Raw genomic sequence first — 24297 nt, 5'->3', positions numbered from 1 at the left:
GGTAGGAACGGGGATAAGAACACATAGGAATAGTTAACAAGGGACTGAATCAGCCCAATCCCTACAAGCTCTGAGGCGATATTTGCCTGTTGGCAATTGCTCAATTACAGCACATTTTAATCCGAATCACATCCAATTATCCCAACTTTATCCAATCATACCAGCGTATGCTACGCTTTATGGCACTTTACATTTCTCTCACTCTTCAACCCACAACGGCAGCAGATACAGTGCTCATTCGCTCTGTCCACAAAGAAAAGTGCTTTCATCTCACACCTTTTCAATTGGCGCAGGACTGACTTATAATGTTATTCAAGAGTTTCCCCAATAAATAATTTCTCCCAAGAGTAAAATTTGTTTTAGGAAACATTTGCAAAATCTTGCACTACACGACATGTAACTAACTCTTTCCCATCCCCATGGCTTAGAAAAGGCAGCCCTTCTTGGGAAGTCTGATTTCCAATCATCCTCCTCCTACCAATTTCACCAGGAGAAAGACCGATACCAACATGAAGTTCCTCCGAGAGGCTTTTCAGGTGGTGCATGTTTCTGCCTTATATAAAACCAACTACCTCTGCACTACCAGTATCATCTGTCTGCTGTGACTTCATAAATGTTTCTCCACGAACATTGCCTATAGGAACAAACCATCCGCTCCTCTAATCCTCACCACTCCTCCTCAATACGCAAACATACTTAACCTCGGCTGATATTTATCAGAATACTACCAGTCAGTGTTAATTACATTGCATTAACATGAGATTACGTTTTTCTGCAGCAGGTAAATATCAAGAACCTTTTCGGCCCGTGAAGAATAGCTTTTTTTCAGCCAGACCTCATCAGAATAGTTAAAGTCAAAGTTTGGTACACCTAGTTGGAAGAAGCCTCAAACCTGCAACCATACTATTATACATTTCATAGCTGTTAAGAGGGAGAGTAGGTACCAGGGAGGAGGGAGGTTTGGTTTTTCCTCATTTACTTGCATTGGAGGAAATATATTTTAGGAAGAAGGAAGTAAAATAAACAGTGGTTTTGTTGTTCTCAACTCACAGGGCAAGATTACTTTTTTATCCAAGTCCTCCTGTCCCCACTTAAACTCATTCAGGGCATGAACTCCACTTTCACCAACTAACCTTGTCTTGTCATTGGTGGTGGTGCCTGGGTATGGGAGTCCTTTTGCTGGGATTCACTAAGGAAGGATAGTCTGCCTCTTTCATTTTAGAAACCTTGATATTTACATAAGTAACTTATAATACAAAGTTTACTCTAACTTCACTTTATAACTGATTTTTGGGCCAAGTTGCGACCACTGTGGGCAGGTGTCAAACCAAGCAAGCCATAGGTGGCATTTGATCTGCCCCAACTAAACCTCTACAACTAGGGTTACTTACCTGAAACGCCCAAGGATAGCATACAGATTACAGTTGGACTGGCTAAAAATATGTAGTAGTGGAATAAGAAGTGGTGTTGTGAGCGGCTTATACGGCTTGTAGTGTGTGTGTTGTAACCTTTCTTGACCCACTTTAAGTATTGTTAGCGGATGGGACAAGTTACTTACCGGTATCTCCGGTTCCCCAGCATGGGTCTGGCATGGATTCACATGCTAATGAAAATTCCCTGTCAGTCTGGGAATCCTCTGTAAAAGAAAAAAAAGTTTCACTTTAGCTTGAAAACTGTATTTCTTCTCTAAACAAACACTGTCCTTTGGGTCATACTGCCCCCGTCCAATGACGGTTCTCTCCCTAAACTCCACCCCTGGAGGCCATCTTCAGGCTTAGTAGCATGCTAAGTGGCAGTATGAACCAAGATCCTCAGAGGGGAAGGTGGGAGGCTTTGCATGTGAGTCCATGCTGAAGAACAGAAGCCACAGGTAAGTAACTTGTTCCTACTCAGCATGGGGTCTGGCATGGATTCACACGCTCGTGAATAACAAAGTTACTCACCGTGGTGGCTAACTTACTCCTAGTCCTTATACCCCTTTCCTCCATACATTCCTTCCAGTGGGACGGGACCGGAGCACTTTCGTAAAAAAGCATCAAATTGAAAAATGTGTCTTTTTACACGGGGTACTGCACGCGGCCGTAACCCGCCCTCCTTAGCTCCGCCCCGCGCATCGCCCTTCAGTCCTTTTCTATCGCCAGGTCTGAGACCTTTAAGCAATAATAGAGGATACTTATTAGAGGGGACGGCGGGCGGGCGTATGGAGGAAAGGGGACTCTGGACTAGGAATGAGATAGTCACTACAGTGAGTAACTTTGTTATACTCCTACGCCCCGTCCCCTTTCCTCCATGCTTTTGGGAGATTACCAAGCACTCCTCACAGGAAAAACGGGTGGATGAAATTCCCTTACTGAAAGAGGTTCTTAAGAACAGCCTGACCGAATTGAGCATCGACTCTGGAGCTCAGTTCTAAACAGTAATGCTTACAAAAAGCTGATGGGGAAGCCCATGTAGCTGCTCTGGCAATGGTTTCCCAGGGAACATATTTCTGGAAGGCAACCGGAGCCGCCTTGCCCCGCACAAGATGGGCATGAATTCCTTTTGGAGGCTGAAGGCCCTGAACAGTATACGCCTCTGATATACAAGAAGCAATCCATCGGGAGATAGTTGCTTTCGAGGCCAGCTTTCCTTACAGATCTCCGAAGGTCACACACAGCTGGGAAAAGTTCCTAAGTTTAGATGTTCTGTCCAAACAAAATTTAAGAGGTCGTCTGACATCCAAATTGTGCAATACCGACTCGGCATCTGAGGCCGGGTCTGGAAAGAAGACTGGTAAAGAAATAGACTGGTTCAGATGAAAATTGGATATCACCGTTGGAAGGAAAGAAGGATTAGTCCGGAGGACAACCTTATCCTTATGAAAGGTGAGGAATGGATGTTCTTACAGACAAGGCCTGAAGCGCGCTTACACCCCTTGCCGAAGTCACTGCAATCAGAAAAGCCATTTTCCACGGAAGGAACTTCAATAAAGTCCACTGTAGCCATGGGCTCAAAAGGTTTATGACATAAGGCAGTGAGGACCACATTCAATTCCCACTTAGGATGCGGGTTGCGCACAGGTGGGTAAAGATGCAATAGACCTGCAAAGTGTCTTTTAATGACAGGGTTTGTCAGCGAAAAAGAGCAACTGTCCGTGGGACAGGTAAGCGGCGATAGCCAACAAATAATTCCTACAGGATAAGACATATATGCTGGTTACCAGACATTTGGTCGAAAAAAATTGGTCGACCAGACAAATGGTCGAACCAATTTGGTCGAAAACCAAATGGTCGAATTGTTTTTATATTTTTTTTTCACTTTTTTTAATTTTTGGGGGGGGAGGGGGGGTCCCCCCCATCCCCCTTTTTTTCTAAAAAAAACCCCCCTTTTTTAAAAAAACGAAAACCCGAAAAATAAATATATAATAAAAAAAAAATTCGACCATTTGGTTTTCGACCAAATTGCGTCGACCAAATGTCATTCGACCAGTTTTTATTCGACCAAATGACTGGACACCATATATGCCTGAAGTTGCCAGATGAGAAACAAAAGACAGGACTATGTCGATGGTAGCATCTCTGGCGTCCAGCTTCTTAGCTAAACACCAGTGACAGAACCAGGGCCCCTTGCTCCTATACTGAGACCATGTCGAAGGTTTTCTAGCCGCCTGGATAAAACGCATATTATCCACGGACAAGTTGAAACTTTCTAAGGATTTGAACTCAGGCACCAGGCCGCCAAGCTGAATGATTGTGGGTGGGGGCGCCACATTTGCTGATCGCTCTGGTGAAGCAGGTCGGGAATAGGCGGAAGCCTGATCATTGAGCACACTGACAGATGCTGAAGCTCCGAAAACCAGAATCTAGGGGCTATGAACAGGAGAATGCAATTCGTTGTGCTCCTGAGCTTGCATAGCGCCCGGTGAATCAGAGGAAGAGGCGGGAAGGCGTAGGCCCTCATGTTGTGCCACGGAATCTAGAGAGCATCCACCAGGGAAGAAGCTCAGAGTCCGTTCCTGGAAGCATAAAGAGGAAGTTCCTGATTAATGACGTTGCAAGGAGGTTCACTTCTGGAGTGCCCCAATGGCGAAAAAGGTTGGAGAGGATCTCAGTGTTCAGTTCCCACTTGTAGCTCACCACTGCTTGTCGGCTGAGAGTCTACAGTCACATTCAGTCAGCCTGGAATGTGCACTGCCAGCAGCCAAACACTGATGGATGGGCCATTCCCAAATCTGAATGGCTAGATCTACAAGGGGAGGTGACCTGGTACCCCCCTGCTTGGTGATGTAAAACATGGATAACGCATTGTCTGTACGGATGCGGACCACTTTGTTCACAATAACTGGCTTGAAAGCTTTGAGCGCCAGGAAAATCGCCAGAAGCGCCAGATAATTTATGTGAAATTATCTGTCCTGTGGCGACCATAGGTCGAAAACCTGAAGATGATCCAACATCGCGCTCCACCCAATAAGGGAGTAGTCCGTCGTAATGGTCGTTTGAGGGGAGGCCTCCTGAAAAGGAGAGCCCACCGACAGATTGCTGGAAGATGACCACCATAGGAGATCTGTAATCGTGCAGGGTGGAACCAGAATCATTTTAGTGCCCAGGTCCACTGCCAGAAGCCAGGAGCTCCAAAGAGCCATCTGCGTGAGTCGCATCTTGAGACTAGCAAGGGGAAGAGCAAGCACGCACGAGGCCATGAGGCCTAGACGCCTCTTGAACCACCAGGCAACATGCTCTCTGACTGAATGAAAACCTGACACGTGGTCAACAGATCCACCATCCTGTCCACAGTCAGGTACACTCTGCAGTCGATCGTGTTCCAACGGAAACCCAGGAATATCAGGTCCTGAGAGATCGTCATGGAGGATTTCTGCCAGTTCACCGACAGCCCAAGGCAGAACAGGAGCTGGAGTAGAGACTGAAATTTGCTCGAGGCTTTTACTGGACAAGGACTGTGCATGAGCCAGTTGTCCAAATATGGATACACATGAATACTCTGTAGCCGCAGAAAAGCTGCGATGACCGACATCTTCGTGAAGAGACAGCGCTGAGCTGAGACCAAAAGGGAGCACTCAGAATTGGAAGTGCTCCTCTTCCAGAGTACCGCAGATATTTCCAATGCGGGCTCCAGATCAGGATATGCATATACGCGTCCTGAAGGTCCAGCACGCTGAGCCAGTCGCCCTTCTGAAGAGAGGACTTTATTTGGCAGGGCGTGATCATCTTGAATTTCTCTTGGGGAAGAGAAAGGTTGCACAGGCAAAGGTCTAGGATGGTGCGCAGGCCAGCCTGGTCGGGTTTGGCACCGTGAACAGACAAGTAAAAGCCATCCCCTTGTTCCACTAGGGGAACAGGCTCCACCGCCTTGGGATCTAGAAGCTTTTGGACCTCAGCTCTGAGGGAGGACGTTCCCGACTGCTGAAAGGGAGGATTGATGGGCGGGGTAGGGGGGAGGGGTAAGCAGAAGCCCGCTATAGCGATGGACAAAACCCACCCGTCTTTGGTGATGGTTTGCCACGCCTCTAGATGAGACGAGATTCGTCCTCCCACCGGAGTCTCGTGCGAGCGCCAACATATATAATTTTGCAGACTTTTCGGCAGAGAGACTACCTGTCCCTGAAGAGGAGGCAGAAAACCGAGAGAAAAGTCGACCCTGTTGCGGTCTCCGACAGGATCTACCTGTCGGAAGATAAGATCAGCTCTGTGTGACCTGCGGTCCTGGAACCCTCTGAAGCCTGAGGAGGACAGAGACTGGGATCCAGATCTCTGAGCTTTGACTGGGGGCTTCACAAGCACCGACAGAGACTTGGCACTTTGCATTCTCGCCTTAGTCTTCGTAACCTCATCATCCTTTGAAGAAAAACAACTCTTTGCCTTCAAAAAGCAGGTCCAGAACTTTATCTTGGACCTCCTTGGAAAACTTTGTTGCATGAAGCCAAGCTTGAGGAGAGGTGTCCACCCCCAACATGAGGCCTTGAGCTGAGGTATTGAGATGGTGCGCAGCAGCCTCCAGCATATCCTGCGCCAATACTCTGGTGTCTGACAAACCACCTTTTAAGTCTTCCAGCCTGTCTACTGGAATGAACTCCTGGAAGTCCGCCAAATACCTCCATAGTTTCATATTTGCAGCCCCCAAAATGAGCTCCGCGTTAGCCTGATGCAATTGAAGCGCCGAGATGGCAAAAACCTTCTTGGCCAAGGAATCAAGCAACTTGTCTTCCTTGGCCACAACTTGAGCCGCGGCAGCAGAGGTCAGCTTGGATTGCAGAGTGGCGGCTGCTACCACCGTTCAGGAAGGGAGGGGACATGACGCCAATGCTATTTCCTCAGAGCTGTGAAGCCTGTAACGGGCCTCAATTCTCTTATTGATATGTAGCGGAGTGTGATGTTTATCCCAGACTTTGCGGGCCTCGGCCAGAACGTCCCTCTAAAGGAACAGGCCGGTACGCTCCTGCAGAGACAAGGTGAGTGCCCCCGAAAGCACCCCTTCCTGCGGAGCGGGTGTCTCAGGTACTGGTATGTCAAGGAGTGACATGTCCAGGACCCGGTCATGGAATGCTCTGACAGAGCGGGGCTGGTCCTCACTATCCTGATCTGCCTGCGGGTCGTCCAGAACGTCAGGATCATCCGCCGGTTGCTATGCGACCGGCGTCAAATTGATGTCTCGCTCTTCTGGAGTCTTGTCAATAGGAGACAAAGGAGGCAGAGGCGGAAGAGGCGGGCCGGGAGGTAGAGGTGGTACCGCTGCCGGAGTGACAGGTGCCGTGACTGGAACTGCCAGGGCAGGATGCAGCATCAGAGGGCAGATCTCCCTAAAAAGACCTTTCAAGTATTCCCTCATGGGATCAGTGTTCATAAGACTCTGAAAATTCCCGAAAAAGGGCATCCTCTGCAGAAACTTTAGGCACTGGAATGGGCAGGGGACGATCATGAAGGGCATACCCCCACGAACGTAGTGATGAAGGCTGCCAAGAGGGCCTGCCACCAACCGGGTCTATATAGACCAATGGGGCAGAAGTAGGAGGAAGCAAGACCGTAAGCGGTAGTGGCATCTGAGGAGAACTGCGTCACATGTGTGGATGAGGCAGGTAACTCCATAGATCGGTCAGGGGACCTGATCGAAACTTTAGCCTTGACACAAGGATCCTCGGCAGAGTGCGGGAATGTTGAGGAATCCACCTCACAGACGACCTTAACAGGTCTCTCAGTTCTGTCGGTACACACCTTAGCCTCGATGAGAGGAACCTCCGAACGGAGTACGGTCTATATAGCTCCCCCGAGAGGGGCCTCGAACCGTGGTTCGGTACAGAAAGCCTCAATGGATGCGCCAGGGCGCACCCCTGTGTCTGTATGGGAAGCTTCAGACAAGGAGGCCTCGGAGCGAACTCCGGTACCCAAAGCCTTAGCACGACTGGGCTGGCTATTAGCACCTGGTTGGTGGACCTAAGATCGTGATCCGGTGTCGGCAGGTCACTCGCGGGAACCCTCAAAGAAAATCCGGGTACGCCTATTAGGCCTGCGAGGCACCTCAGGAGAAATGGGCTCTTGAAGCCCCTCCCGGACCTGGAGGACCTCGGGAAGGAGTCCCCCGGCCCACCGACGAAGACGACGCTGAAGTGCCTGAACCGAAAGGGAGTCGCAGTAGAAACAGGAGTCCAAACGGTGATCCAGTCCAAGACACTCCAAACAGAGAATGGGGATCTGCCCTAGCCAAGTGACGTTCGCAAGAGGAACAAGAGAAATCTTAAACGATCCGGCATAGAGGGAGGACTACGCGATCGGGGTACCGGAGCAGGAGAGAAGGACAACGGGAAAGAAGAAACATTTCTTCCCGGTGATGCAAGTGCGTCCAGCCCCAACTGCACGGAGAAAAGGACTGAAGGGCGATGCGCAGGGCAGAGCTAAGGAGGGAGGGCTTATGGCCACGTGCGGTACCCCGCGTAAAAAGAGAAGGACATTTTTTTCAATTGGATGCTTTTTTATAAAAGTGTTCCGGTGCCGTCCACTGGACGAAATGTCCCAAAAGTTTGGAGGAAAGGGGACGGGACGTAGGAGTATAAAGATTACACAACAGTAAACATACAATACCACAGGAGGTGGCAAGGCTCAACAGAAGTAAAAACACCCCTGTAACAGACTCGCATCAAGTGAACAGGTTGCGTAGCACCGCTTGGCCGACTCGGGACTCCTCCCTTGAATCCCTGTCGACACAGTAGAACCTTGTGAAGGTGTGTGTGGATCTTCACGTAGCAGCCCTGCAGATGGCAAGCAGGGGCACACCAGAGAGAAATGCTGTTCTTGCTGCAATAACTCTGGTGGAATGGGCTCTCGGCCAGCCTGGAACGGGTATGTTAGCCAGCCGGAGATGGAGATGGAAGCCTTCGACTAGGCCTTCTCATGATTTACAAGTCCAAAATTAAACAATTGAGATATCTTCGTAAACCCCTTAGTGCGTGTCACGTAACACTTCAAGGCACGAGCAACGTCCAGCTAATGCAAGGCCCTCTCCGCTGGAGATGACGGATTATGGATGAAGACAGCGAACACCGAAGTGTCGCTGAGACGGAACTCAGATGGCACCTACGGCATAAAGGTAAGGTGCTTATGCAGTATCACCTTTGAAGTGTGGAAGGTAAAGTACGGCTGCTTGCAAGACCTGGCCTGGATCTACCTGACCCGCCTGGCCGAGATAATTGCCACGAGGAAAGCCGTCTTCCATGAGGGAAACTTGAGCTGGGCTTAATGCATCGGCTCACAGGGCAGCCCAACAAGTTTAATCAAGACCACTGAGTTCTCAAGTTGGGGCAGGAGCCTTCACCAGCGGAAAAGTCCTGAAGAGGCCTTTGAGGAACTCTTTCACGAGTCTGTGTGACCACAGGTAAGTCCTACCCGATATCCTGGTGTAACAGGATATGGCGGCCAAGTCCAGCCTTAGCCAAGGAAAATATGTATGCTAGGAGCTGCAGGGCTGTGACATGCAGAGGGGTAATCTCCTGAGCCCAGCACAAGACAGAGAAACGCTTCCACTTATGGCCGTAGCAGGTGAACGTTGAAGAGGCTCTGGCCTCTGTCAGGATGTCCTTACACATGCAGGTAATGAATAATGTCCAAATTGTAGGGCTGCAGGAGCCATGCCCGAGGTTCAGCAATGCTGGGTCGTGGTGCAGAAATTAAAGTTATTCAGCGTAGTGAATACAGTACTCCTAGTAGCCTTTCCTCCATCCTTGTTGGCGTCCTCCAACATGGGGACGGTACCGGAACCTTTGGCAGTGAAAAATTGAGCTTCCCTTTTAAATTTAGCATAGCGCGTGGTAGTGTGGCCTAGGGCGTGGGAAGGCCGTGCAGAGGCCCCGCCCTCCGCTGACTCACCTCAATCATCTTTTAACACATTGGTGGCTTAGATACCTGGCTACACCTATTACATAATAGCCATTGGCATACTAGCGGGGGAAGGCGGGTGGGACACACAGAGAAAAGGGGACTATGAGTACTTAAGTCACTACGGTGACTAGCTTTACTCATACGTCCCCGTCTCCTTTCCTCCATCATTCTGGGCGATTCCACCAAACAAGAACATAGGGTGGAGCTGTGATAACCCGCTCCATATCTAGGATGAAGCAAAAAGGTTCTTCAGAACCCCATGACCAAATTACATTGCGCCTGGAGCTGATGTCCAGTGAGTAGTGCTTACAGGGGTGGCCCAATTAGCCACCCTGCTGATGACATCCCAAGAAGCATTTCTCTGAAACATGACGGCCGTGGCATTGGCTCTGAATGCATGGGCATGAATCCCCTCTTGGACAGATCTTGCCATGGCCGTGTACACCACTGAAATGGCCTGAACCATCCAACGGGCGATAGAAGCCTTGGAAGCCTGAGAGCAGGAGCGGCGCCCCCAAAAGTCACAAACAAGTCCTCAGACTTCCTGAAGGATTTCGTCAGAGAGAAAACTTGAGGACCCTCTTGAGGTCCAAGGAATGCAACGCCCTCTCTGCCTCGGACTGCGGGTTCGGGAAGAACAAAGGCAGGCAGACCTCTTGATTCAGATGGAATGGAGAGACCACCTTGGGCAAGAAGTTTGGGTGAGGGCGCAAGAGGACCTGGTCACTGTGAAACGTGGTGAAGGGCTTGCACGAGGACAGCGGCTGCAGCTCGCTAACCCTGCGCGCCGAAAGCCACCAGTAAGACTGTCTTTAGTGTCATAAAGTGGATGTCCACAGAGGCCATCGGCTCAAAAGGCTTGCGCTGCAAAGCTGAAAGAACCACATTATGGTCCCATACCGGGTGCGCTATGCACCTGCGGAAAAAGCATAGACAACCCCTTAAGGTGGGCCTTCCCCCACCAGGCTGGCTGCAGAAAACACATGCTCAGGGGAATTCTTGTAAGCCCCAATGGTCGCAAAATAAGTGCTGCACGCATCCACCTGAACTCCAGAACGCGCCAGGTGTGCTGAAAATGCCAGAACGGCATCCAGAGGATAAGTGACTGGGTCCAGACGTTTGTCACAAGCCCAATGGCAGAGCCTAGTCCATTTACTCTTATACTGGGACCGAGTCAAGTGACCCCTGGCCTGCTGAATGATGTCCCAGTTGTCATCCAAAAATTGAGCATGCTGAAGCCTCAGCTGGTCAGGAATAAGGCCGCCAATGCCAGCTTGGCCGGGTCCGGATGCTCCACTGCCCCGGCCTGCTGCGTCAGGAATCCCCTCCTTGAGATCGCCATGTAGACGGGCCAGTGGGGGGCAAGCAGGATGAGGCTGCAACCGAAGCCCAGAACTTGCAGAAGGTCTGTTGTAGGAGCATACGGGGCATGCATAAAACATGCGACGATGCAAACAGATCTGGAAGCCATCTCCCAGAGACCCCCAACCAAGTCCTACCTATGAAGCAAACTGGGGGCACTTCAGAGGGGATGTGAACAATCCCGATCTGTGAACCCCCAGCGCTGGAACAGGGCAACAAGAAGTCTATGTGCAACTCCCACTCGTACGTGTTCAACCCCAACCAGCTCAGCTGGTCCGCTTCTGCATAGCTGTCCTGACTAGAACTGACCTGTCCATGATGCGAGGAAAAACGCAATGAGGGCCAGACCCACTGCTCTAGCAGATTGATATGCAGGAGGGTTTATGTCATGGACCATGCTCCAAGAATCGCATAAATTTCAAGTGTAGAACACCAGTCGGAAAGGGAGGAGTGTGTTGTCACCACCAGGGTAGGCTCTGGTCAGGTGAAGGGGGCTCCTCCTGAAACATTGCCATCCATCAGCCACCAGCGAAGATCAGCAGTACGAGCAGTGGTATTGGGACCTTGTCCGATCAAGACCCTTTCTCCTGACCCCAATTGGCCACCAGGTGGAGCTGGTGGCACCTCATTTTGAGTAGAGTGGGCTGTACAGTGAGCACACAGGAGGTCATCAGGCCCAGAATGTGCTGGAACCACCATGCTGAGGTAGTCTAGATGGCCAGACAAGGCCCCACCGCCTTGCGGAGGGACGCAAGCCTTTCAGGCGTGGGGAACACCTGCTGAACACACCCCTAGGAAGACCAGTTCCTGAGACGGGCATAACTGCGATTTCCTCTGGTTGAGGGAGAATCACAGCTGATGAAGGAAATCTGCCAATCTATGGCAGGAGTGCACCATCCCTTCGGGTGACCCCCGCCCTCACCAGCCAGTCGTCCAGCTAAGGGTACAGATGATGGCCCTCGAAGCAGAGAAGGTCCGCCACTGCTTTCAACAGCTTAGTCAAGACCCGAGGGGCCGAGTTCAGGCCGAAGAGCAGCACCATGTACTGAAATTGGTATGACCATCTTGAACCGCAGAAACCTCGGATACGGTTGGTAGGTGGGAATATGCAGGTACCCATGGATTAGGTCCAGGGAATACATCCAGCCCCCTGCACACAGAGACTCGGCTATGTGCGCGGGAGTAATAATCTTGAAGCGTTCCAGAAGTAAAGACATCTAGAAATTACAGGTCCAGGATAACCCTCACTTGGCTTTTTGAAAACTTTTGAAAACGGTACTCTTCATCTAATCTTCGGTCATCCTCACTGATCCTTTTCTGCTTGTGAAGGAGCGCTTAGATTCTTGAGGGCTTTGGCGCTATAGAAATGTTATAACCTAACATAACCCTCAGGCCAGCCTGGTTGTTCTTGGGTACCGCAGAAATCCAGGAACAGTTCCCAGAATCCCTGCCTACAAGAGGGTCCACGGGTTGCTGAAAAAGACACTTCCAGGTGTCCTGGAACAGGGCCAAACGGCCGCCACCCGGCGAGCTGTGTTCCCCCCACCTTGACCTCACTGCTTCTTGGCGTTGGGGAGCTGGGGGGGTGGATGGCAGAAGATGGGGAATGGAACAACCTGCTGCTTCCTCCTGTTGCAGCCGGGTGACCTGTCGGGCCTCTGTGTACCGCTGTCCCGGAACCCTTTGAATCCAGAGAAGACACAAGGCTTGAACTCGGTCCTGCCCAGGGACTGAGGGAAGGATCTCGGACTTGGTTTCGTCAGGATGGCCAAGGACTTGGCTGTTTGAGTGGAGGTTTTCTTCTTTGCCAACTCATCGGTTGACAAATGAAAAAGGTCCACACACTCAAAGGGCAGTTCAAGGATCCGTTCCTGCACCTCAGATGAAAAGGTAGTGGTGTGCATCCACGTCGTCTGCCAGATGACCTTTAAGGACGCTTGCTTGTCCGAAGGGAGGTCGGGCAGAAATTCCCTAATCTCCTGCCACAGCTTCTGGTTAGACGTGGCCAAGAGTGAGTGTGCGTGGGCTTGCCGCAGATGCAGTCCTGAGATTAAATAACAGCGCTTTCCCAAAGACTCTAGGACTTTGACCTCCTTGGCGGCGCAAACGGAGGTGGCTCCTGTGGAGGATGACGACAAAGACGATGGTTTAGAATACACTTGTAGGAGGGGTAGGAACGGAGGAAAAGCGTATAGGAAAAATCCCTCTCACAGGAACGAGAATGCATCCCCCATGCTACTCGGCAGCAGGAACCTGCTGGCAAACGTCTGACACTTCGAATTCATCGCTGGCGCAAAAAGGTCTATATGGGGTTTACCCCCTTCGTGGCCTAAAAGATTCACTTGGTCCTGGCGAAGATCCCACTCACGGCACAATTGTAGCTCCCCGCTGAACGCATTTGCAATGGTGTTCTTGGTGCCAGTCAGGTGAAAAAGGACAATGAATGACCCAGTGCCACAGATACTGGGCCTCCCTGGAGAGAGCCAGAGAGCCCGTCCCGCCCTGCTTCCGGATGTAGAACATGGTGGTGTTGTCCGTGAAGATCTTCACCACCTTGCCCCTCAGCGATGGCATGAAGGACAGGAGGGCCCAAAAGACCACTTAAAGCTCCAGGACGTTGAAGTGAAGGGTCTTTTCTTCTGGCAGCCAGAGGCTTCTGCCGTGCAACCGTCTGTTAGCTCCCAAACCTTCCAGAGCAACATCCGTAGTGACTGTCTCCTGGTAAGGAAGGACTTGGAATGGGGCCCCTTGCGTGAGATGAGAGCGCATGGGCCATCACTGTATTGCTCATCGGAACTCCTCGCTGAGGACAATCTTGTCCGTGCAGGATCCTGAGACTTGCAGCCACCTCGCATCCAGAAACTCCTGCAGAGGCCTCATCCGTAGTCTGCAAAGGAGGACTAGGTTGATGCAGGTGGCCATCATGCCCAACAGAGACTTGACTTGGCTCGCACAAAGGCTGCACCTTCCCTAGGATGGCTACCAACCCCTCTTTCAAGGGAGACGCCAGACAAGTTACTGTGTTGAGTCGGGCTCCCAGAAACAGCGCCTGCTGCGATGTCTCCAAGCCGGTCTTCGGATAATTTATATAGTGTCCCACATCAGTCAGCAGACACACGATCCTTGATGTGTGCTGGTTCGTCAGAGCATGGAAGAGGGATTGGACAAGTCAATCGTCCAGGTAAGGGTAGACGTGGATGCCCTCATGGCAAAGATGTGCCGCCACCGTAACCAAGCACTTTGTAAAGACCCTTGGGGCCGATATCGGGCCGAAGGGGAGCGCCTTGTACTGATGGTGTCGCCCCTGGACCACTAACCGCAGGAACTTGTGGTGCGTCCTGTGAATAGGGGCGTGGAAGTAGGAGTCCTCCAGAACCAGAGACGCCAGGAAGACGCCTTCCTCCAGTTGGCTGAATTTCTGGGAATTCCAAGTACTTATAGAATTGCTGTAGAAGTGGTTGGTGACTGCAACCTTGTCCTTCACGAGCTGTGGGATCAACAATGTGCAGCCTTGCCTTCTTTTGGACCCCCCTAGGGAGGGCATCTTCAAAGGATATCAACCTCTTTTCTGGGGGAGTTTTGTTTGTGGGACCGACCGGGCCTGCGGGGGGAAGCATGACCATACCCGGAATTATTACGCTCACCTTAGCGCTGCAGGAGCACCCAGAGTCTCTTTCCCTATGGCGTGATAAGTATGGACCCTCAGGAGCCTGGGTTCTCTGGAGCTGCTCTTATGAATGTGTATACGGGACAAGGTTAGAATTCAGGTGCGTGTGGTACTGTTTCTGCTCCCCTGCCCTGATGTCACCTCTAGTGTTCCCAGATTTGACTGCTGGTTAACTCACCAGATATATGTGAAAGGATGGCTCTCCGTCCTGCTCTTAACTCAGTCAGGGGTGGGAGTCTGTTCAGCGTTGGAACCAGTTACATCACTGGTTCTTAACTCCCAAGCCCAGTCCTGCTGCGGCGTGGAAAACTGGTCGCTCGGGTGAGTCTTTATATAGCACTGAGGAATCTCCTCAATAAGTGTTCATAACTTCTGTCTGTCTTTTCTGTCCTTCTTGCTTCAATGCGCGGTTTTATGCCTTCTCTTCTGCGCTATTTGTTTGTATGCGCTTATTGTCCCTCTGTTCTTTAAATTGCAGGCCAGCCGGTGTCGGGATGATGGAGTAAACGACTGCACGCAGCAGCGTAACAAGTCAGGTAATGCTTCTGTAACAAGCTTTACCTTCTATGTGCCCGCAGTATTTGTTATGGCTTGTTCTTTGCCTTACAGGTGTCTGCCGACTTGTGATGATGGTGCTGAGTGGATCCACAACTGTAATCAGAGCCAGGTAATGTTGTTGTATTCGTGCAGCGTTCTTAAAATATGTACGATGCTGTTCTGTTGAACTTTGCTTACTGTTTTTCTTTCCTTTGTAGGTGTCTGCCGAAGTCCCGTTGCTGAAGCGGAGCGAATCCTGAAGCCGTGCCAGAGTAGATGAAGCTGTGATAACAGGAGCTGGATGCCGGTCGTCTGGATGAAGTCGCGTGAGTAACCCTGCAACGTCGGTTCAATCGAGGCTGGAGCGGAACAGATGAGAGTTGCACGTAGTCCTCGGGTAAGTATCTTCAGGAGCTGTGCCGGTGAGCGTCACGCTACATCAAGCAGAGTAACACGAAGCAGAGACTGCATGCCTGGGTGTGGCTTATATAGTCAGCCACACCCAAAAGGCAGGACTGCAGTCGTGTGTTCTGTCTTAGGCTATTGCTCCTCCATGTTGGAGGAAAACAGGAAGTGCTTGGATTCTATTCACCCAAAGGGTGATGTACATGACGCCAGATGCGCCAAGCCTGGGCCCAACCCACCTTTATCTGTCCTCTGACCCAATGGCTTTTCTGGCCAGTAGGTGTCCCTCGGAAAGACCCGAGCTATGTGTGTGAGTGGATGTTGTGGAATGGAGGCTGATGTCAGGTAGACAACCCAGAGTCGTGACACGGAAGCAGAATCAGAGGCCTTGTCCGATTTGAGTCACGCTGCAAGCCTGCTGTAGCGATCCTTCTTTGTCTTTTTTGAAAATCCACGGCAGACCTCGCATCACTCCTCATCATGGTCCGGATGCAGGCAATACAGACATTGATGGTGTCGATCTTCGACGTACACGTTGCTCAATCCACATTGAAGAGGCATCTCTTCTCCTTGGTCATGGTGGAAACGTGTAAAGTAGGCACAAGCCTTCTAGAAACTTGATGAAAGATCTGCGATGTAGTGTGATCTTTGCTGCCAGCGGGTCTCCGCTGCCGGTAGTCGACCTCCGGTCGAACGATTAGACAAAAATTGGTCAACACCTTAAGTAAAACTTGCTGAAAATTGGAAATATGAAAAAATAGCTCAGAGAGCACTAAGACTGCTCCTAACACTGAAGCGTGCAGTAAAAATCTGAAGATGGCCTCCAGAGGTGGACTTTAGGTAGAGAACTGTCATTGGATGGGGGCAGTATGACCCCAAAGAACAGTTATTGGTTTAGCTAAAGATAAAGTGAAACTGTTTTTTCTTTTACAGAGGATTTCCAGCCTGACAACAGGGAATATTCATGAGCATGCAAATCCATGCCAGACCCCATGCTGGGGAAATGCCAATTAGACTGTGTGAATACTGGTTTACCAAACTGTGAATGTATATACGATAATAGTGTTCACTTACATTTAGAAGTGTGTTTAAACTGACGCAACCTATATGTATTTTTATCCTTACATGTGTGGACATCTGTTACTTAGATTCTCTGTCAAGTGTACTTTGCACTAAGCCTACCTCGTCCTGGGTGTAATCCTTACTGCTCTGACACTCAACCATTGTAAGACACTCAACCACTGTCAGTTTGGTTAGACTTTAGTGTTCGGTATGAATTGGTATAGTAACACTGACACTACACAACAATTATCTGCTTGATATTAGGCAACCCATCTTTTGGTATTGGTCTGTACTACACAAGTTGATAGTGTGACTGAGCAGCCATGCATATCTCAAGAGGGGTAAATGTGAGCTGTAGCAATGAAATGTGTAAATACAAGTAACACTTGCACTCAAGGTTTTGCACCTTAGGTATACTAGGGCAGGGATCTTCCTCCCTAGGTTTCTTAGGGCTAATACACTTTTCTGAAAAGTCTACAAACTATGATAGTTTGTCCACTTAGCTCTCAAACCTCACTCCGGTCCAGAGGGGTGAAAAGGGGGGAAAAGGCTCTCCTGGAGGAAAAGGTTCCTTAGAAGTAAGTGACTTATCAGACAAAGACTTCGAGAGGGGCTGGTACCCTTCAGAATACTCCTCTCGACGACAAAGTGCTTTTTGGTTTATTCACCGCCGAAACAATAGCTGCAAGACTCTCATGTAGCGCTGGTGGATGAGGGAGAGATGTTGACGCGCCTCTAGGAGTCGTCAAGGTGTTCGCTATGCCGAAACCTTTGGGGATGACATGCTCTTAGACAGCGCATCAGCGTTTGTGTGTTTTTTTTTTTTTTTTAGAAGAGACAATCTTATGGGTGTAATGCCCAGACGCATGCTGAGACAACGGATGTGGGAAGGGCGGCCGATTGTGAGGATCGGTAGGCGCAGTTGAAACTTATCAGCGGGCCTGTTGGCATCTGATGCTTCAACGTATCCGTTGAGGGAGCTTGTGGGGTTGTATGTTTATCCTTAGGTATTGCAGTGTGCCCTGTCGCCGAGGTGTGACCTCCCCTGTGGCCTGCCCGTCGGGGCCGGATAATTGGGAACCGGACGGTTCTGCGGAAAGGTGTATGGCCTCCACATCGGAGCCATGGCTGCCGCTAGAGCCCTCGTCACGCGAGGCACCGACGCGGGATCCACTTTCGGGCCTGCATCGCATAGGCTGCCCATCATTCCGTCCGCCTATCTTTTTGCGTCTTTGGATGAAGAGGTTTGCAAGACGTGCAGAATCGCTCGTCGTGATCACGAGGTAAGCACCTATTGCACATGCAATGGGTGTCCTTCCAAGGGTATTTTCCGTTACAAGGCGGACAAAATTTAAATGGCGCCCTCTTCATAGTAGAAGTAAAGGGCAGCAGCCAGACCAGAAAGGGAAAGAGAGGGGTAAAGAAAGTGCATTCTCAGAGACTCAAACCCTGGGACCCCAATCTCCCTACTGTATAGGCCTGGCCAGAGGGCCGAGGCCACGCGGTCGACAGCGTAGACCGATGCACCAGTCGCCGAAAGCAGTAGATGTCTTCGGCATAGGGGTCCACGAAGTAGCCATCGAAGACTAGATGTCCATCGGTCGTTGACAAGCGCTTTGGCTTAAAGCACTATATAAATTCAATAAACATAAACAAAGAAGTTATGAATTTGCAATACATCTCTTTTGAGCTCAGCATAAGGCGACCAACTAGTTGGGTGGAAAAAAAATCTGAGGGACCTCGATGCATGAGGGATTTTGGGTACACTACACGTCCGTTAGGGATAGTGTCACAGATGGGCCCAAGTCAACGCCCCCTTTCGATCCTCGAAAGAAAGATGCAATTCTCTGCGATTACCACTAGATGTCGGACTATATGCACAGCATGCGATTCTAAGCAGATTAACAAGTACCAGAACACTAGTTATACTGAGGTTGCAGCAAGGAAAGGTTAAAGTAAGGGAAAAGGTTCTCCGGGCATGTGAGTATACTTAAATCTTCCTATGAAGTCTAGACAAGACTTTCTCAGCAATAACAGTTTAAAACAAGTTACCACCTATGAGCGACAGAAATATCAAAGTCAATGGACTAGAAGAGTCTGCCAGGAGCCAGGACAGCCAAAGTCAATTGGAGCACAGTCTATGGAGCTGAGGCACTTCTTAGTTAACAAAAGTCTTGCACAAAGTTAGAGAGGTTTGGAGAAATCACTTGTAGGGTCACAAGCTGTTACACTTGTGATAAGCAAAGTTAAAAACTCCAAGAAAAGGAGCCAATGCAAGTCTCAACTGAGACCCTTTTGGGGTAGGACCAAGCCTAATTTGCATATGGTTTTTCCCCTTCTGTAATGGCTTGGCAGGCTGAAAAACGATGGTCTGGAGGGTTGCCCAGAGCTTTGCCCGTGGTTATGATCAATTCAGAACCTTCCAGCCATCAACTTTCTGTTTTGCTCAACTGAGAAGAGCACAGTTAAAGAGACAATGAGGAAAGTAGCCCAAGCCTCAACAGTACCTCTGGTTTGAATTGAATTGATATTTTATTTCTATCGCGCTCATCCACAAGTGTTTCAGAGTGCAACAAGGCAAGGGTGGGGAACAGGAGAGAACAAAACAACAATCTTACTAGGTCCAGTGACATTGAGAACCTGCAAGGGAGAGGGGGAGAAGTGGACAGTGCATAGCAAAGGAGAAACTGATAAATAATAAAGGCAACAAACAGTGGTAGTGCAGCCAGCAAGAGGCAAGTGCTGAGTTTAAGGCAGCAGATAGGGTAGGTCTGATAAGTGCAGGAAGAGAAAGGGGGGGGGGGGTTGTATGGGTACAGATACAGACCCCAGTGCAAGGGGTGGCCCGAAGGCAGTGCATATAGCTGCAGTATAGCACCACCCATGGGTGACCATTTTGTCAAAATGTCCCCAGTCTTCTCTTTTTGCCATTTTCTGAGGTCTTTCTTGGGTTTTACTATGTGCGTCAAAGCAGAGTTGAGCCCTTCGTTCATTTTGCCTTTGGCGGGCTTCAGTCCTGAAACCTGCCTCTGGCTCCAGTGTGTCTGGAAAAGCAGGATGCGAGGGAGGTTCCCGAAACTCCCCTGTCCTTTGTCTCTAGGAATGCCTGAATGCAACCAGTCCTGAAGAGTGGTCCAGCAAGATACTGTCCTGTTGCAGCGATGCAGATCCTGGGTTTCTGAGCCTCAGTCAAGGGGACAAGAGGGAGGATGTCTGGAGGACTCCTGCAGCAGCGATTTGGAAGTCGGCGGCAGAAACCGGCTCTTTTCGGATCAGCAGCACTTCAGGGTTTCCACGCACAGTAAACAGCACCACCGCAGAGCTCGGATACCGGTTGGGCTTTCTTCACTCCTTGAGTCCTGCACGCGAGCTCTGGTCGTCCTGCTTCTGGAGGGTGCTTAGGAGACTCCCGCAGCTTCTGGACGAATTTCAGATGTTTCACTCGACTACGGATTTCTCTACCCCTGGCACTCGGTTCCTGCAACAGCGAAGAAGTACAGCCAGTCGGGGAAGATGGTCCAGTGGAGTTAGTCTCTGGGTTAGTTCGTCTCACTAACCCAAGGGAAGAAGTCGTGCCTTCCAGAGCTTCTCTTGTCGATCAGAAAAAGGAGTTTCAGCACAGCAGCAGGGCTTCAACGAGCAGTTCAAAGGTCCAGGAGGATGCAGCAGACTTGGTTCACGGTTTCTTCATCGGGTGTTTCTCCAAGTGGTCGACTGACTAGTGCCAAAACCCTCGCCTTTTAAGCAGGTTTCTCCCATTCATGCACAGACTAGGCTGTCCATCACACAGCAGGGTGGCTGTCCTGAAAGGAAGGACAGCCAGCCAATCAGGACTGGTTGCATTCAGGCATTACTAGAGACAAAGGACAGGGGAGTTTCGGGAACCTCCCTCACATCCTGCCTTTCCAGACACACTGGAGCCAGAGGCGGGTTTCAAGACTGAAGACCGCCAAAGACAAAATTAACAAAGGGCTCAACTCGGCTTCGACGCACAGAGTAAAACCCATGATAGACCTCTGAAAATGGCAAAAAAAAAGAAGACCAGGGCCATTTTGATAAAATGGTCACCCATGGGTGGTATACTGCAGCGGATGATTCAGCCTCCGGTAGAAAAGCACAATGGTAGGAAAATTAAACCACTGCCACCAGCCATTTAAAGTAGTGATGGTAACATAAGAAACGTTACATGAGAAAGTAGGATAAGGGGCTACTAGGGAAACACCAGCACTCCACATACGATGGGGTGTGCCGGACCTACAAAGAAAAAAAGGTAAGCAAAGTCCATTTCAGAAGAAGGCATTTAAACCTTATTAGAAATCTAAAGGATTTCTGTGTAACCCTATAATGAAGGTGCTGTGTGTCACCATACAATAAGTAGATGCCTAAGGAGTTTGTCAGACTCCGAAAACAGAGGAAACACATAATCCAAATCAGATCAAAACATATAAGTGAGCGAGCAAAAAAGTCTCACTCACTCCAGGGTTAAAATTAAAAAGTCCAAAAGTCCAGCAAAAAGATCTTGGGGTCTCTAAGGTTGAAGGGAATTAGCACAGAAATGAGAATTCTCCCTAACATTTAGTGTACATGGTATTGAACCAATAAGGAGGCTTCTAAAAAACCCTTATAACTGAACACAATGGTAGAAAAACACAATCTGAAGGCTTCTGGCTCCATCGAGGACTGTGGAAGATTCATGGACGCCGTATGCAACCAACCGGATTACTAAAAAGTCATGCCCAAATCTGTGAAAAAACAGATGTGATATTCCAGGTCAACCAATTGATGGTGACTAAGTCAAATCATCTGAGCCCAATACAGACTCTTGCTGCCATTTTCTACGCAGTACAAATCTACAGTTGAAATCTGCTATGTTTGAAACACTTTTTTGTAACCAGATTCCCCCATTTAACGTGAAATCCTTTCACTGCATGCATCCATACAATCAGCAACCACTGGGTAGCCATTTTGCAACCCACTGGCACTGTGGACTCTAATTTGAATTAACATTTTCTTCACCACATACAATACTCAGAGTAAGGGAATCCACCAAAAAGGACCACATACAAACAAAACCTTTAGTTTTAAACATGGATGACAAAAGATCACCTACCACTTTGACAGGTAAAACTCGTAGAGGCGAACTGGGCATCTCAATGGGTTGTCTGTGTTTTCTGCCATTTCCATGGCAGACTGGTTTTCATCTTCCACAGCACGTTTCCTTTTGCCTACTGCCAATTTATCTGAGAGGGGACGACAGGTTTATAAATGCAGTTAGAAAAGCACTCAACTGTAGAGTACTCCAACTAAATGTCAGAGCTTGGTTATCTTGACCCTAGGTGGCCGAGAAGCACACAGGAAATTCCCCCTTGAATAGAGTAACTTAGTTGCAAGATGATCTGCAAGGCTGGTTAATGGCATCTTTCCAGACAAAGGCAGACACGAAAAACACCAAAAAAGGAGGCTGTGGCAATGTAAGTGGCACCAGGAAGGGAAACAATATGGTAAAACCTATGACCTGTTAATATGAAGGAAGCTTTTTGCAAAAACAGCCAACAAAATGGAAGTCCATCAATACACACACTTGGGGCACATGAGCTGTATTTGTCATAAAAATCAAATCCACTGAAGATTTTAAAAATAGGTCGACTATCCTACCTTATTAGGAAAAACATTTCTTTTCACCCATCTGCACCTATTACACAAAATTTTCCGCAACCATTCTTAAAGCTTACAATTTTGAATGGTAATGTTGTAAACCGCGAAAAATCTGAAAACGTATGGCTAGAGGTAAACCAAAATGTACACTCTCTAAGGCTTGCATTCATGTGTTAGGTAAGAAGGAACAAGTTACTTACCTGTAACTGTTGTTTTCCAGCATGGGTCTGGCATGGATTCACATGCTCATGAATATTCCCCGTCGTCAGGCTTGGAATCCTCGGTAAAGAAAAAACCAGTATCAGTTTCGTTTCTGATCTGTCTTTCGTAGCAATACCAATCACTGGTCTCTGCGTCATACTGACCACAGCCAATGACTGCCCTCTACCTAAGCCCCGCCTCTGGCAGCCATCTTCAGATTTGGAAGCACGTGAAGTGGCAGTATGACCAAGTGAAGAGCCGCAGAGGGGTAGGCGGGAGGGTTCGCATGTGAATCCATGCCAGACCCATGCTGGAGAACAACAGTTACAGGTAAGTAACTTGTTCCTTCTCCAGCATGGGGTCTGGCATGGATTCACATGCTCATGAATAAAGAATACATAGCAGTACACACATGCACAACCACGGGAGGTGGCAAAGGCTCAACATTAAGCATTACATCAAACTCAACATTAAGCATCTTACCTCCTCACCAGGCTCACCTCAGGCGAACAGGTTGCGCAGCACTGCTTGGCCGACCCTGGACTCCTCCCTGGAATCCCGATCGACGCAGTAGAATTTCGTGAAGGTGTGCGTCGACCTCCACGTAGCAGCCCTGCATATGTCCAGCAGGGGCACACCAGATAGGAACGCCGTGGTAGCTGCGATCGCTCTGGTGGAATGGGCTCTCGGACGGCCAGGCAGCGGTCGGTTTGCCAACCGGTGACAGTACATGATACAGCCGGAGAGCCATCTAGAAATGGAAGCCTTCGAGAGAGCCTTCCCCTGATTGACAGGTCCAAAGTTTATAAAGAGTTGTGACGTCTTCCGAAAACCCTTCGTGCGGTCCACGTAGAACTTCAGCGCTTTAGCCACATCCAGCGAGTGCAAAGTCCTCTCAGCCGGCGACGAAGGCGACGGGAAGAACACAGGTAACACCAAGGGTTCGTTGAGATGGAAGTCCGACGGTACCTTGGGCATGAAGGAGGGGTGCGTCCTGAGCACTACCCTCGTGTCGTGAAAAGTCAAGTACGGAGCCTTGCAGGAAAGGGCCTGGATCTCTCCCACCCGTCGTGCGGAGGTTATGGCCACGAGAAACGCTGTTTTCCACGACAGAAACTTCAACGGGGCCGAGTGCAGAGGCTCGAATGGAGGTCCCATGAGCTTTGTCAGCACCATGTTGAGCTCCCACGCCGGGGCCGGAGCCTTCACCGGCGGGAACGATCTGAATAGTCCCTTCATGAACTCTTTCACCAGACGATGAGACCACAAGGACGTCCGCCCCGTGGTTCTGGTGTATCGGGAGATCGCAGCAAGATGAATCTTGATGGACGCGTGTGCCAGTCCAGCCTTGGCCAGCGTCAGCAGGTACGGCAGTACTTGGGGAGCCGTAATCCGTAGAGGGTTAATCTTCTGTGCGAGGCACCAGACAGAGAACCTCTTCCATTTGTGTCCGTAGCACTTAAGAGTCGAGGACGCCCTGGCCTTTGCAAGAACCTCTCTGCAGTCGGCCGGTAAGTCGTATCCTCCAAACTCTAGTGCTGCAGGAGCCAGGCCTGCAAGTTCAGCGACTTGGGGTCGTGGTGGAGGATGGCGCCTCCTTCCCTGGAGAGTAGATCCGCGTTCGCCGGCAGATTGATTGGCGGGGACGCTGACAAGTCCAGAAGGTCCGGGAACCATATCTGCCTCGGCCACGCAGGTGCGACGAGGATCATCCTGCACCGTGACCTCTTGAGCTGGTTGACGAGCCGGATTAGCAGAGGCAAGGGAGGGAACGCGTAGAGGAACAGGCCCTCCCAGGGGAACGAGAAAGCATCGCCCATGCTCCTCGCCTGGGGAAACCTGCTGGCGAACCTCCGGCACTTGGTGTTCGTCGCCGTCGCGAACAAGTCGATCTGGGGTGTGCCCCACCGTCGGAAGAGGCGATCCACCAGATCCTGCCGTAGTTCCCACTCGTGGCACGAGCGCAGCTCCCTGCTGAGTGAGTCGGCGATGGTGTTTTTTATCCCTGCCAGATGAAACGGCACCAGAAATATCCTTTGGGCGACG

At 50.0% G+C, this 24297-nt stretch overlaps 1 protein-coding gene across 15 annotated transcripts in view; it reads right to left on the bottom strand.

Annotated features, from left to right (window-relative positions):
* ZMYM4 (zinc finger MYM-type containing 4) overlaps window positions 1-24297 on the bottom strand; it is a 1943772-nt gene that overhangs the window by 66415 nt on the left and 1853060 nt on the right. For all 15 annotated transcript variants that reach the window (XM_069622579.1, XM_069622582.1, XM_069622583.1 and 12 more), the window contains one exon: window positions 21506-21635. In XM_069622579.1, the coding sequence (XP_069478680.1) occupies window positions 21506-21635 (130 nt within the window). The remainder of the gene's footprint in view (window positions 1-21505; window positions 21636-24297) is intronic.

The sequence above is a fragment of the Ambystoma mexicanum genome, chromosome 11, assembly GCF_040938575.1.
Source record: "Ambystoma mexicanum isolate Mex_15411 chromosome 11, UKY_AmexF1_1, whole genome shotgun sequence".
NCBI lineage: Eukaryota > Metazoa > Chordata > Amphibia > Caudata > Ambystomatidae > Ambystoma > Ambystoma mexicanum.
The sequence above is the reverse complement of the archived record's forward strand: the minus strand, read 5'-3'. Positions and strand labels throughout refer to the sequence as shown.